Here is a 16,051-nt window from a genome sequence, read left to right as displayed (position 1 = left end):
GTGGCTCTACTGAATCATACAACTGACTACATAACTAAAGAAAACAGATTATAACAGAACTGAATGAAATTACAAACTAAAAAAAATTTTTTTCAATTTGAAATAAAGAATTGTATTATTACAACTTTTAAAGTTTTACACAAGATAATTCTACATTGCTTTACTCTAGTTACATATACTACTTATTGAAAAATGCACATGCAGTAAGAGTAAAACCATGTAAAGACACTATAAAAGTGGGTGGTGGGAGTAGTAAGAAATACGAGAAAGTGAAATAATACATGCCAGAGCGAGAAGTAGAACATGCAGAGGATGCACCAGAGGAAGGCACAAAGAACATATGAAGGCCTTCATTATGTACAAACAATTGTGAAAAACTAGCAGTAAACTGCTAAAGTAACACTAGCTGCTCATATGAATAAAAGGGTAATCTTTAATTCAGAAATAATTTAACACCACTTCAAAGCATTTTGATTAAAACATTATTGATAGTTTCTTTACACAATAGAATTCTGAATTTAACAGGGAGACAAGTTCAAACAGAAGGCTAAGAATACATTTGTGCTAAAATGTCTCAGCAGGTGATCTGATACTTTTATAATTACATCTACATTATTCTAAGGATTCCATAAGCAGAAGTAATTTCACAAGAAATTAGGAATGCACAACCTTTGCTTGCTTCAAAAATGAGGGATTTGAAATTCTGAGGCCAAATATCTACTCTCCCAAATAGTCATTTTTGGTTATCTACTGCAAGCACCATCCGGCATTACAAAGAACAAGTCTAGCTACATAAATCAGAAGCACTCAAGAAAAAAAAGTGACTCACCTTATTAGAATGCCCCGCTTTAATTCCAACTGGAATTTTACTCTAAAAAGAAGTAACAACAAAAACTTTAAAAGTGATCCAGAGTATTTTAGTGGAGGTGGGAGGGACATATATACTCATTTAAATTGTGTTTTCAGTTTCTTAAGGTAAAAGCAGTGTTATTTCATTTCCAGACTTGTAAAAACTGGATGACAAATACAGAATCAAAATCAACTCTAAGAAGTATGAACAGAGTATTTTTTTTAATGGGTTGTGGGGCTTGAACTCAGGGCCTGGGCACTGTCCCTGAGCTTTTGGCTCAAGACTAGCACTCTATAACTTTGAGCCACAGCACTACTTCCAATTTTCTGGTGGTTAACTGGAGATAAGAGACTCACAGACTTTCCTGCCTGGGCTGGCTTTGAACCATAATCCTCACATCTCAGCCTCCTGACAGGTGTGAGCCACTGGCACCCAGCTAGACTTTGCACTCTTGATTGGCCTTGCACTCTTATTTGGCTTTTTCCACTCACTGCTGGTGCTGTACCAGTTGGGCCATATCCCTACTCTCAGCTTTTTGCTAGTTATCTGGAGTATCAAGGGCATCCTGCCCAACCTGGCCACAGTGCTGGGAGGGAGGGAGGGAGGGAGGGAGAGAGGGAGGGACGGAGGGAGATAGAGGGAGACAGAGAAAGAGAGAGAGAGACACAGAGGGGGAGAGAGGGGGAGATAGGGAGAGAGGGGGAGATAGGGAGAGAGGGGCAGAGGGGGAGATAGGGAGAAAGGGGGAGAGGGGGAGAATGGGAGAGGGAGAGAAAGAATGTGTAATATTGTTAAGGATAAGCACAACTAAGTTAAAAAAAAAGTAACATAAAAATCATAACCACTGTTGAGGGAAAAGAATATTAGTAACTATGCTACATTTCAAAAGTCAAAGTCTAAGGGCTAGAGGTACAGCTCAGTATAAGAGTGTTTAATTTAAGGGTAAACAAAGGAGGAAGATGCAATGCTTGGTAAGAAATGTACGCATTATCCTGCCCATGTAATTGTAACCCCTCTGTACAGTATGTTCACAAATAAAATATAATTTAAAAAAAAGAGTGTTTAATTTAGCCAGGCGCCGGTGGCTCATGCCTGTAACCCTAGCTACTAAGGAGGTTGAGGTCTAAGGATCACAGTTCAAAGCCAACCTGGGCAGGAAAGTCTGAGAGACTCTTCTCTCCAATAAACCACCAGAAAACCGAAGTGGTACTGTGGCTCACTCGTCTTGAGCTGAAGAGCTGAGGGACAGTACCCAGGCCTAGAGTTCAAGCCCCATGACCCACCAAAAAAAAAAAAAAGTGTTTAATTTACATGAAAATAAAATCAAAGTCTAAAATACAGCATGTTTTTGGAAATCTATTCTTTAATAAACAGCAACAAGACCACTCTGTTGGTAAGTTTAGCATTCTTTTGGAAGTCTATTGTTTAATAAACAGTAACAAACTTACCACCTGGTGGTAAGTTTAGCATAAACCTTCAATGACCTGGTCATTACAGAAAGACAGCATATAAATTTGTTGACAAGGCCAAATCTGTTTATATTAACCTAATATTCAGAGTATGCTCATCTAAAAGTCCAAGTGAGGCTGGGTGCAGTGGTATATTTCTGTAATCCCAGGTACACAGGAAGAAGACACAGGAGGATTTCAGTTTGAAACTAGGCTGAACATGAGAGGCCCTCTCTAAAAGACAACTAAAAAAAGCAAAAGAACTGAGGGCCTGGCTCAAGTGAAAAAGCATGAGGCCTTGAGTTCAATATCAATATCATTAAAAAGAAGTCTCAGAGCAAGCAAGTTTCCCCTTGTTATTTATTATACCTCTGGACACGGTTCCACATGGCAGTCTTTTATTGAACAATGGCCATCTTCGGCCCAGAAAGGACATGGTCGCTTCAGATTAACCTTGAGAAAGAACAAATTGTTAGAAAATAGATTATGATTACAGAACATTTGCAGGTGTGCACCTGTAACATGGTGTGAGAAGGAAAAGCTTCTTATCCTTGTGGTACGTACATAGTTCATATTTAAATGATCGTGGTTTTTCATATAGCTGAATGAAATATTATTGGGGGTTTTGGTTGAGGGGCTTGAACTCTGGGCTTGGGCACTGTCCCTGCGCTCTTCAGCTCAAGGTGAGCATTCTACCACTTGAGCCACAGAGCCACTTCTGGTTTCCTGGTGACTGATTGGAGGTAAGAGTCTCATGGACTTTCTTGCCCAGGCTGGCTTTGAACTGTGATCCTCAGATCTCAGCCTCAGGATTGCAGGCGTGAGCCACCAGTGCCCATCAGAAATACTAATTTTTAAAGATAGTATTAGTCCTCTGACACTTGAAAAAAAGTTACATTCACATTCACTGCTCACTTGACACTTTACTGTCACTGGACAAACTCAGGGTGACTTAATGTCCCCACAGTCCCCTCACTATGTTCCACAGGAGAGCTCTAAGGCAGATGCCTTGCTCATACTGTTCACTGTGCACCTGGGGAGATAGCTGCTGAATGTTTACAGGTTTATGGCCCCTTTTGAGGAAGGTAACTCTTAGTGCTTAGCCTCTCTGCAAGGAAAGAAGGAACTAGAATATGCCTCTAACACTCCAACTTCCGAGCTGCATTCCTGGCTTCCATCCCATTTTCTCCAGGGAGCAGTATGACTGGAGGCTAATTTCCTGGGTGCCATTAAAACAGACTGAGAAAACAGAGTTTAGAGGCACTTTTGAATGATCTGGCCCCACTACTGGGACATCCACAGTGTAACAAAGCTGGGGAAGAGGGTTCTTTTCTAACACACTAACAACAGAGTCAAGGAAAAGGAGGAAACAGAAACATGGCAGAAAAGAAATCCAGATCTAGGAAATTCAACAGACAGCTAATAGGATGAATCCTAGAGACTGATACAAGAACTTATTGCAGCTGATACTTCTACTGAGGCTTGAATTTCCCTTTTGTTCAATCCCAATTCTACTGCTTCCTTTCCCTTCTCTAAATGGTCTGTCCCAAGAGCAATCTGTAATACACCAATCACTGTCTCATTCTGCTTCCAAGGAACCTAACCTGTGACAACTTGTCTGGATCCATGAAAAAAAAAAAACATTGGTGTGTGTGTGTGTGTGTGTGTGCATACATGTGCAGTGTGTGTGCATACATGTGCACACATGCCGATCTTGAGACTGAATTCAGGGACTGGGCACTTGTCCCCAAGCTTTTTACTCAAGGCTAGCACTCTACTGCTTGAGCCACAGCTCCACTTCAGGGTTTTTAGTGGTTAACTGGAGATAAGAGTCCTACAGACTTCCTGTTTGAGCTGGCTTCCAACCTCAATCCTCAGATCTCAGCCTCCTGAGTACCTAGTGTTATACGTGTGAGCCATCAGTGTCAGGCTCAGTGGCAGTTTTATTAGGATGATAATAAACACATGTATTAACTTGGAGAGAATTAGGATCGTCATGTCACAATAGACTTGTTTTTGGGGGGAGGTAAACCTACTTTCATGTCTTTCAGGAATGCTGAAGCCTACCTTCTTTAGGTTTTACCCATTTCTTTTTCTGGCAGGACTGAGCCTTGAGCTCAAGAAGCTTGCCAAGCAGGTGCCCTACCATTTGAGCCATATCTCCACAGGCTTTAAATTTCTTAATATATTTATTCCTATAGATTGTGTATTTTCACTGCTAATGTAAATGAGGTTTTTCCCCCCTTTTTTTGGTTGGTTGTAGGACTTGAACTCAGGGTCTGGGCTGAGCTCTTTTGCTCAAGACTAGAACTCTATGACATTGAAGTACAGCACCACTTCTGGTTTTCTGGTGGTTCATCGGCAATAAAAGTCTCATGGATTTTCCTGCCTGGGCTGGCTTTGAACCATTATCACATCTCAGCCTCCTGAGTAGCTAGTATTACAGGCATGAACCAAGGGCACCTGGCCATTGTATCTTTTTTGTCAGTCGTGGGGCTTGAACTCTGGGCCTGGGCACTGTCCCTCAGCTCTTCAGCTCAAAGCAAGCACTCTACCACTTGAGCCACAGCGCCACTTCTAGTTTTCTGGTGCTTTATTAGAGATAAGAATCTCACAGAGCCGGGCGCTGGTGGCTCACGCCTGTAATCCTAGCTACTCAGGAGGCTGAGATCTGAGGATCACGGTTCAAAGCCAGCCCGGGCAGGAGAGACCGTGAGACTCCTATCTCCAATAAACCACCAGAAAACCGGAAGTGGCGCTGTAGCTCAAGTGGTAGAGCGCTCGCTTTGAGCTGAAGAGCTGAGGGACAGCGCCCAGGCCCAGAGTTCAAGCCCCACGACCGACAAAAAAAAAAAAAAGAATCTCACAGACTTTCTTGCCCTGGCTGGCGTTGAACCGGGATGCTCAGATCTCAGCCTCCTGAGTAGCTAGGATTACAGGCATGAGCCAGCAGCGCCCAGCTATTCTATCTTTAAACTGGTTATTGTTTGCATTAACAAAAGAACTGGCTTTTTCTTTTGCATATAAAGCATACAGCCTATAGTGTAATGCAATTTTTAATTTCACTTCATTTCTGATTTAAGTTTTCAAACTTTGGTTGTTTCACTAATAAATGAAAATCGTAGCCAGGAGTCAGTGAGTGGTTCCTATCTGTAATCTATCTACTCAGGAAACTGAGATGGGAGGATCATGGTTTGAAGCTAGTCCGAGCACGGAAATCCATGAGATTCATATTTCCTATACAGTATCAAAAAAATGGAAGTGAAGCTATGACTCAAGTGGTAGAATGCGAGCCTTGAACAAAAAAAGCTTGAAGGATAGCACCTAGGCACTGAGTTTGAGCCCCCAAGACCAGCACAAAAAAAAACAAAACAAAAAAACAAAATCATTTTACTTATTCTTTTATAGTTTTTTTTCTGCATTAGATGATATACCCAATGGTAATAAACATAGCAGGCATACTTGTCTTGGCTTCTGACCTAAGCGAGAATTCCTCTAGTGGTATCCCACAAGTGAGATGCTAGTTATAATCATGTTAAAAAGGCATATACCACTCATTTTTTTTAAATGATGGAAGTATATGTTTAATTTTGCCAAAGATCTAAAAAGAATGTCCCTTGTATTCTCGAATAAAATCCACTTGATTATGATGTTTTACAATATTTTTCAAACTTACACATTGTTACTTTTAACCTCACACTTCACATTCAACTGATCAGAGAAGCTTGTTACCTTCTATAAACTGTAATTCAACCATTTTCTACTTCATCCAACTCTAGAGCTCTCGTCCAAATCACTACCATTTATCTGGACTATCTGGACTATGGCAGTAAGCATCCTAAACTGCTCCTGTCTCCTGTTTCAATGCCCTTATGGTCCATTTTGCACAAAAATCTCTGCAATAGTTTCTTATCATGCTTAGAATAAAATCCAACTTCCATTTATGGCCAATACAGTCCTACTTTTTTAAACCATTTCAGAATATGAGTGGTTTATGTAAGTCAACACGGACGACAGAAAAAAACAATGCAAAGGGCAAGAATGTTCAAAATTAGGTACATAAATGTAACATGACATGGACATAGTGTTTACAGTAATCAAAGAAATGACACCTTAAAAATGATACGTTATCTACCATACTGATTTCTACATTTGTTTCAAATATTTAATAGATCTGGATACTTTTTGATGTTTTAAAAAAGGCTCCTATCATCTACAACTCCCTCATTCGCTTTCCTCCAGCAAAGTCAGCTTTCTTCTGAGTCCTCAAACACAATAAGCTTAAAACTTTCAAATCTGAGCCGGGCAACGGTGGCTCATGCCTGTAATCCTAGCTACTCATGAGGCTGAGATCTGAGGATTGTGGTTCAAAGCCAGTCCGGGCATAAAAGTCCATGAAACTCTTATCTCCAATAAACCACTAGAAAACCGGAAGTGGCGCTGTAGCTCAAGTGATAGAGCGCTTGGCTTGAGCTGAAGAGCTGAGGGACAGCGCTCAGGCCCAGAGTTCAAGCCCCACGACAAAAAAAAAAAAAAAAACTTTCAAATCTGTTATTCTGCCACCCTTTTTCTGGAATGTTTTCCTAGACCTTGTCTTGGTTTTTTAAGTTGGACACCAGAACTCAGACTCAGTATCTGATGCTCTCACTCACTCTGGCACTCTACCAATGAGGTCAAGCTGCTAATCACTTAGCTTTCTTTTTTGCAGTTAGGTCTTTGATCAGATATAACATTAGGGGGTTGAAGGTATGGCTCAGGTCATGAAGCACCAGCCAATGAAGGAAAGCAAGCTTCAGTTCTAGTCCAGTCTCAGACAAAAAAATAAAATAAAATAATACCAACGTTAGATCACTTTCATTACAATAGAGCTATCTACCTCCTTTATCCTGTACCTGCATCACACTGTCTCTTACTTTGCTTTTCTCAACAGCATTTCCTTATAACGATCTGGAATTATATTTTGTTGTTTATTCAGAACAAAAGCTTTGTCTTATTTACTACAATAGTCACATTATGCAGATTATAGGCTAGCACAAAATAATCATTCAATAAATATTTGGTGAAGAAAGGAATAAGCAGTACTAAACAGAAGTTATAAATACCAGCTACAGCAAGCACTGCCCAGCTACCTATATTTCCTTGTTTATTGAGCACATAATATGGATGTGTTCCTTTTACTGTCATTATAGAATGTAGAATATGCTGTGAATTTTATTTATTTTGTTGGTTTTGACAGAACTGAAAGAGTAGCTCTCACACAACCATGTAGATGTGGGCTGCGTGCATCGCCTTCCTCTAGGAGAGACATGGGCATGTTTGGTTCTATAGGAAATAATTGGACTGTGTTGACTGGAACAATTTTTAAACTGTACATACAGAAGATGCCTTGCATGTTGGGCAGCCAAAGGCCACACAGTTATTTGTCTATTCAACTTTAACTTTTCCTCTTAACAGTCCTCGTCCTCTTATTTCCCTTTGAGAAACAATGACTCTTCTTATAGTCAGAAGGCTAGAACTGTCAATCAGGATGTTCTTCCCTCTTTTGGCCAAGGGGTCATATGACTACTGGAATAATAATCAAGACTCTCTTCCCCAGAAATCTGACTCTATGTATAAAGTATTGCAAAAATATGGGGGGTGCCTTAAACAGAATAGCCATTAGTACCTTTCTGTTTCCATCTCTCTTTTTTTCTTCTTCAGTTTGGTTCTTAATTTCATAAACAATGTTTTTAATCAAACATCTGTTTTGTTGCTAGACAACTACATGTAATAGTACCCTACTTAAGATTCCTAAACCATTTTTCACTTGAAAAAAGAAAATAATACTAGCAAAATTTGTATCTAAAAATTAAATGAGGTATTTACTTATTCAACAGAACTTGAAAGAAATCCCCTAAGAGAGGCAAGTCAGTGGAGCTGGGACTCCTAGGAAGGTCTGGTCTTAAATAGAATCTGTACTTCCTCTACCGCACTAGACTCAATCATAAGAAAATGTCACCATTAACCACAGAATCACTTCAGTCACACGTACATGTGATCCAGTCTAATTGGAAGGAGGCATGAAGTGGTGATAATCAGAAGCAGCACTGTCTTTTATTTGTATGTAAAATGCCTTGATTACAAGTCACTCAACAATTTTAGGAATAAATTCATGGAATCTGTATTCCTAACATTTTGTATGTACAAGAAATATTCTCTCTCGGGCTGGGAAGGTGGCTCAGTGGTAGAGCGTTTGCCTTGCATGCCTGAGGCCCTGGGTTCGATTCCTCAGCACCACATAAGCAAAAAGTAAAATGCCAGAAGTGGCGTGGTGGCTCAAGTGGTAGAGCGCTAGCCTTGAGCTGAAGAGCTGAGGGACAGCGCCCAGGCCCAGAGTTCAGGCCTCATGACCATGACCAGACCTCCCCCCCCAAAAAAAGAAAAAAAATATTCTCCTTTTTGGGGGTATTTTTAGTGCTACAAGGAATGGGTCCCCAAATTTTAATTTTCTAACATATTTTCCTGTATCAGATTAAAAAAACTTTAAACATAGTATTTTACCCTATCTAAAATTAGGATAAAAAGATAATCACTCTTAATTTGTAGAATTAAAAATGAAAATGTAAGAAATACAAACCAACTGAATCCTGCAAATGCAGTTTTTAAAATATTGTTCTATAATTTAAAATAATGGTTGATTTCATTTATGGCCACATTTAAAGATTGCAGCTGCCTTTTATTATTTTTTTAAGGTGTGCAGCAGACTAAGGCTGGATTAGGCAGCAATTCTGCAGAATTACTAGGGTGGGTATTTTACTGCATCCTCAGCCTGTGTGCCAGCCCTTCCAGAAAGCTCCCAGCACAGGGCTAATGCTGAGGCCCTCTGCTGTGCCGAGGGCCACCTCTAAACCTGGGTGGACATGTCCAGTAGGGCAGAATGTTTATCCTGTGTTGAAGACTCCTAAATCCTTGCCATCCTTCAGCTTTTGTAAAGGGAGGAGTCTCAGCCTCAAAACCAAAACTGAAAGATGAGGAAGTCCCCAAACACAAGAAGGGGGTTCAGAGTCTCAAGATTTACAAAACTGACACTTTCATTATGATACTTTAATACTTCAAATGATATAAAAGTAACATCTGCAGACAACTATATAAAAATCTTTGCTATCAACAGAATTTAAATATTTTAATCTTACCTTGTAATAACGAAAATAGTCTCTCTCTTGTAATTTTTTTATTTTGGGGAAGATTTTATAGGTGTTGAAGTTATCAATGCTGTCAATATCACACAAGCAATCATCCAGAACGCCAGCCACCTAAAATTGACATGTACATAAAGTATGAATATCCTTCATGCTTTGACATTAACAAATCTGTGTTTTATAAGATGTTAATAACTCATTCAAGTTAGTATTTGCAAATTAAGATTCATTACCTTAAAGGAGATACTTTGAGGTTTTTGTTTAAGGCTAGCACACTACCACTTGAGCCACAGTTTGGTGTTGTTTTCTTTTGGGGGGGGGGTGGGGTAAGGAGTTAAGAATTAAGAGTCTCATGGACTTCCCTGCCTGAACTGGCTTTGAACTATGATCCTCAGATCTCTGCCTTCTAAATAGCTAGGATGACAGGTGTGAGCAACCAGCACCCTGCAAACACTTTATGCAATGATAAAAGAATGAAAGAACATTAATCCATTCTGAAATACAAAGCATCTTGGTAAATGCCCAGAATGAAAGGTACTAAATTCTCCTTCCCCTGCTTAAATACAGAATGTAACTGGAATGCTCCATCAGCATCTGCCCAGACTAACCTAGGGATCAAACTAGAATAACAATGTTATAGCATGCCATACCTCTTTTTAAAAATCCCAGGACTGGCCGGGTGCTGGTGGCTCACACCTGTAATCCTAGCTACTCAGGAGGCTGAGATCTGAGGATCACGGTTCAAAGCCAGCCCGGGCAGGAGAGACCGTGAGACTCCTATCTCCAATAAACCACCAGAAAACCGGAAGTGGCGCTGTAGCTCAAGTGGTAGAGCGCTCGCTTTGAGCTGAAGAGCTGAGGGACAGCGCCCAGGGCCAGAGTTCAAGCCCCATGGCCGACCAAAAAAAAAAAAAAAAAAATCCCGGGACAGGGCTAAGTGCTTTATGTCACTTCATCTACCCTTTAAAAGTATTCTAGAAATAAGCTATTATTATCTTCACTGTATTAAAAGATATTAAGGTTTAGCAAACTTAAAGTAATATTTCTACAGTAGAAATGGGACTTATTTCCAAATCAGGCTTTAAAATTGTTTTTTACAAAATGAATCAAGAGCCCAAAACTTTCATAAAATTCTTCAGTATAGTTCAATTAAAAATGGGACTTGAAGCCAGGAGGCAATGGCTCACACCTGTAATCCTAACTACCCAGGAGGCTGAGATCTGAGGATTGTGATTCAAAGCCAGCCAGTGTGGGGAAGAAAGTCCATGAGACTCTTATCTCCAATACCACTCAGAAAACTGGAAGTGACACGGTGGCTCAAGTGGTAGAGTGCCAGCCTTGAGCTGAAGAGCTGAGGGACAGCACCCAGGCCCACAGTTCAAGACCCACGACAAACAAAAAAAAAAAAAAAAAAAAAGGAGGGAACTTGGGTCTATCACTAGTGAGTTATGTCTATAATTTTAGCTACTCAAGTGACTGCATCTAGAAAATCTCCCAGCCTGGTAGGCTCTATCTCCAAAATAACCAGCAAAAAGCAAAGCTAGAGTTGTGGTTCAAGTGGTAGAACGCCAGTCTAAAAAACACACAGGCCCTGAATTCAAACACCAGTAGCTGCTGTGCACACATGCACAAGAAACAGGCACACATACTTGATATGCACAACCTGAATGAATCTTTTGAGAATAATGATGAATGGAAAAAATCTAAGTCATCCATGGGACATTTTTTACATAAAAAAAATCTTAGAAATGGAGAAAAGATTATTGGTTACAGAGTTTAGGGACTGTAGCAGGGATAGGAACTAGAGTGGAAAAATTTTCTATTGAGTAATCTTTTCAATACTGATCTTCCCTATTATATTCTTCTGGACCCCAATCTTCTCACTGCATTCTACATGTCTCTCAAGTTCTCTTTAATATTTATTATCCTGTTGTCCGTCTGAATTTCCTTCTGAATAATTTATTTGCATCTATCTTCTATTTATTTATTTACTCATTAGTTCAACATAAGAAATGTTTTACCTGCAGGGACTGTATGATCAGAATAAAAAGACAAAAATCTGTCTTCAAGGAGCTTACCTTATCATTGAAAGGAAAGAATGGATAGAACAGAGTCTGACAGATGGTAAAGTAGGGAGATGGAAGAAAAGCAGGAATGGAGATAGAGATTGGGGGGAGGGTACTCTCATTTTAAATGGGGACTTACTGTCTGATGTTGGAGGGAAAGGAGCAAGAATGCAGATTATCTGGGAGAAACATAGTCTAATTAAGAATAGTAAATGCAAAGGTCCTGAGGCAGTGAGCTTGTCCCAATGTTTGGTTATTTTTTAAAGGAAAAAGGAGGACTGCACAATGGGCCGAAGAGAATTAAACCATTGTAAGATTTTACCCTTACAGAGTCCAGTTATTTTCTCACACTAATCAATTCTGCAACTCTCAGATACCAACTGGGAAATCTACAGTTCTGATGATACTCACCATCCAGAATTAGACAAGCCCTACAAGATAGTCCACTTCAGCCATTCTTCCCATTGATGGGCAATAAACTAGAGGTTCCCTGGACTCCCCTTCCAGAACTCAGGAAAAAAAATTTTTTACAATGTATTATAAAGGACTCAGGAACCAAAGGGGAGCGGCATAGAGCAGAATACAGGGTGGAAGGGATACTGACAGCACCTAGGCTCTCCCCGAGAGCGCTCTCAGGGTGCTCACAAACTCAGCAGCTCTCATCAAATGCAGTTGGTTGTTCAAGAGTTAAATCTTTTGGTTGTCTTGGTGATTCAGCTCATCTGTATAGGAGCATCATTCTAAATCATGGCATTAGTAAACACAGGTGTGACTTTAAAGAGGGGTATTATGAAAAACAAAAGACACTATTATCACTTATCATCATTGGCACTTAAAGAGCTCTGGGCCAGGAGTCAGAAACAAAGACCAAATGTAGTTTTCTACAAAATACTCCAGAGACAGAAAACCACTAGTAAATTGCAAGCAAAAGATGAAAGGAATATGGAGTATCAGGCAAAAGAGGGTTTCTTTTTATACTGTTGTATGGTCAGGGACAGGGACATTGTAGATAAGAGGACAAATCAGAAAAGTGACAGCCAAAAACAAAGAAGAGTGTGCTAGACAGAGGAAACTGCTAGTATGAAGGCCTCAGGGCAAGAGCAAGGAGGCTACCAGTTTGGCTGAACCATATGTATAAAGGAGAGATCTTGGGAAGAGATTTGGGGGAAAAGATCAAGAATTTGGTTCCTGGTATTAACGCTGGCATTATTTACTAGCTATTCAACTGGAGATAATGAAAAAAATAGTTGGATAATACAGCTCTAGAGCTGAAGATCATAGTCTGGAGAATTAAGTGTGAAAGTCAGGTGCATGGACAACATTTTTTTTTTTGGGGTCCGGTTGTGGGCCTAAACTCTGGGCCTGGGCGCTGTCCCTCAGCTCTTCAGCTCAAGGCTAGCGCTCTACCATTTGAGCCACAGCGCCACTTCCAGCTTTTTTTTTCTGCTTATGTGGTACTGGGGAATCGAACCCAGGGCCTCGAGCATGCAAGGCAAGCGCTCTACCACTGAGCCACCTTCCCAGCCCTATGGACAACATTTAAAGCCAAAGCACTAGACTAAGATGAGCAATATCATGCACACAGCACACAGTAGTGTCAGCCACTAAATTAGGATGGCATGGCTCACAGGGAGATGCAGCTTACTGCCACTGCCCAATATCCCGAGTATGTATGGGAAAAGATCTAAATTCAAATTATATGAAGTAGTTTTCCGTGGAAGTATAGGTTTCTCATGAATGTTCAAGTGAAAAAAATGTAATTTGAAGCCCAGCCAATACCAGTAGCTCATATCTATAATCCCAGCTACTCAGGAAGCTGCAACTTGAGGATCAAGGTGTGAAGTCATCAGCCCAGGCAAAAAAGTCTATGAGACTCTAATCTTCATCTAACCATTAAAAAGCTGGAAGCAGAACTGTAGCTCAAGTGCTAGAGCATCACCCTTGAGCAAAACAAGCTCAGAGATAGCACTCAGGTTCTGAGTTCTTCACTTTACTCTTACTCATACGGGATTTTCCATTCATTCTTACATCAAGGATATCTGACTTTGGAGCCCAGGCTTCATGGACTTGTCTCTTCCAGTTTCCTCTCTAAGCCGACACAAGTGTTATTTCCTACCATGGTCATGCAGCATAAGGCAGAAGCTCAGAGTCTTGAGGATGTGGGAGAAACCCTCAAGGTAAGACTGGTACTGTGAGTCCCAAGTTTTTGGATTTCATTTGTTGGGAACTCTATTTCTTGATTTCATGCCACCTCAGAAAGGCAGTTAGGAGGACTACAAATACACTGGACTGAGATTCCTTTTAAAATGAAGGTTGCTGTATGCTCTCGCCTTTAGTTCCTGGTGTTTCACCACACTACAAAGATACGTGTGTTTCATTTGTAAGAAAATTGGGCACAAATATGCAAATGAATATCCTTTTATGTATTCAAAAATGTTTCTGTAGTTTTGTTACAAGAAAAACAAATTAAATGTGTTAAATGACTGCTTTCTTATGAATAGAGATGTTTTTGCAAAAACATCTTTCAAAAGTGAAAGAACGCAGTTCCTCAATTTGATTTCCCTGTTCTCCATTGCTCTTCTAGGCAGAGAAGTCAATATGCTGGTATACTGTACAGAGCAGAGAGGGGTCTGGATCAGGGCTCCAGTTTAATGTCATTCACTTTCTGGTCATTTAATCTCTTGGAACTTCAGTTACCATAGGACTCACTTCTGAGAGATGTCTCAAATAAAACAAGGTAATGTGTAATTAAGTTTGTTACAGGTTTGAGTACTGTATTAAATATGACATTACACAGTACCACTGAAACAAAAATATAGACACATGTGCTTTTGAAGACTGTTTGGCACAGTGCTACTTTGAATATGCATCTTTTAACTGTTGAACTATATACATATGTATTCACTTGATATATGGAAATCAGATGTACAGTGTCAATTATAAAACAATAGTTATTCATAATTAGTGGTATAGGAAGAAACCAAAAGCAAACCTTCTAGATTGGTGGTAATATGTACAATAAATATATATGCTGTGTACTGAGAAAATGAGAAATTTCATTTTAAAAAGTGTCTAAATGAAAATTCTACTTATAAACAAGCACGCAGCCTAATAACCAGAAAATCATGTTGCCAAAGACAACTTGGGAAATTTCTTTTTCTTTTTTTTTTGGTCCGGTCGTGGGGCCTGAACTCTGGGCCTGGGCGCTGTCCCTCAGCTCTTCAGCTCAAGGCTAGCGCTCTACCAATTGAGCCACAGCGCCACTTCCGGCTTTTTGCTTAGGTGGTGCTGAGGAATCGAACCCAGGGCCTCGAGCATGCAAGACAAGCGCTCTACCACTGAGCCACCTTCCCAGCCCGGGAAATTTCTTTTTCCTAAGTCTCTGGTGGAGGCTTAGAATGTCATTGCTCATCAGTGTTTTTCAAAAGTGCACTTACAGTCATTTGCAAGGCTTGCCTAAAACAAGTTGATACCTGAGTGGGGTCCAAGGCCAGGCCACAGTACGTCCTCAAGTCTTGGCAAACACAGCCAGAAATTCTCCGTGTTTAACATGCTCTCAAATACTCAAAAGTTTGCTTCTGTTATTTTTATCAAATCATTCACTTACTAAGTACTCGAGTTTAGGCACAAAAGGAATATTCGGGCATTCTGGGATTTCGTGCTATGCACCATAAAAAGCGTGAGAAAAATGAATGAAGTCAGAAAGGAAGAAACAACAACATGTTTTACACAGTAGCATGGGCAGTTAACCATCCGTTTCTCTTAACCAGAGGCATTAATTGCCTCACTCGGCCTCTCCCCTCGTTATCGGGTCACCTGGGACACTTTCTCTGGCGTTCGGCTCCGCCGCACCGCCGGTCTGCAGCAGGTGCAAGGAACTAAGCCGGCGCCACACCTGGCAGTCGGTGCAGTGCACTCCGTACGGGAAAGGAGGCTTCCAGAACACTTCTCTAACACCCCGGAACACTGCTGTCCTCGGGGGCCAGAGCCTTACACCGCCCAAGCCCGCACGAGGCTCCCCGCGGCGGGTCCCGCACCCCGGTGCGCACCTCTGGGACGCGGGGCCGACAGGTGGGTGGAGAGCGGGCGGCGCCGGCCGCGGGCGGAGCCCAGGCGTACCCGGGTCCCCCTCCCGCTCCGTTCCTCCCGGACTGGCGACGGGGAGCGGTCTGCCGAGTGCCCGCGACCCCCCATCCCGCCCTCAGCTCCCGAGGGGACCCCGCGTCCCGGACCCCGCACAGCTCCCATGGGCCCCCGCGTGCCGGACCCCCGCACAGCTCCCAAACTCGGCCCCCCCCAGTCTCGGACCCCGCACAACTCCCGAGAGGGACCCCTCAGCGTCCCGTACCCTGCACACCTCCCGAGCCCCCCCCCCCGCGTCCCGGACCCCGCACAGCTCCCAAGGGCCCCACTCAACGTCCCGGACCCCGCACAGCCCCGGCGGCTCCAAAACAGCACCAGGATTGAGAACCCGGGCCCCGCGCACGCCCGGGGCGCGGACGTTTCCCG

General features: G+C 41.7%; 1 protein-coding gene across 1 annotated transcript in view; it reads right to left on the bottom strand.

Annotated features, from left to right (window-relative positions):
• Ero1b (endoplasmic reticulum oxidoreductase beta) overlaps positions 1-15,736 on the bottom strand; it is a 41,519-nt gene extending 25,783 nt beyond the window's left edge. Inside the window, exons 1-6 of the mRNA XM_013009231.1 lie at positions 15,592-15,736; positions 15,359-15,508; positions 15,016-15,056; positions 9,471-9,590; positions 2,668-2,751; positions 830-871 (exon numbers count right to left, since the gene is read on the bottom strand). Of these exons, the coding sequence (XP_012864685.1) occupies positions 830-871; positions 2,668-2,751; positions 9,471-9,590; positions 15,016-15,056; positions 15,359-15,508; positions 15,592-15,736 (582 nt within the window). The remainder of the gene's footprint in view (positions 1-829; positions 872-2,667; positions 2,752-9,470; positions 9,591-15,015; positions 15,057-15,358; positions 15,509-15,591) is intronic.
• Between the last annotated feature and the right edge of the window lie 315 nt (positions 15,737-16,051).

Source organism: Dipodomys ordii, unplaced genomic scaffold (genome assembly GCF_000151885.1).
Source record: "Dipodomys ordii isolate 6190 unplaced genomic scaffold, Dord_2.0 Scaffold9, whole genome shotgun sequence".
Lineage (NCBI taxonomy): Eukaryota > Metazoa > Chordata > Mammalia > Rodentia > Heteromyidae > Dipodomys > Dipodomys ordii.
This window is presented reverse-complemented; position numbering and strand designations above follow the sequence as displayed.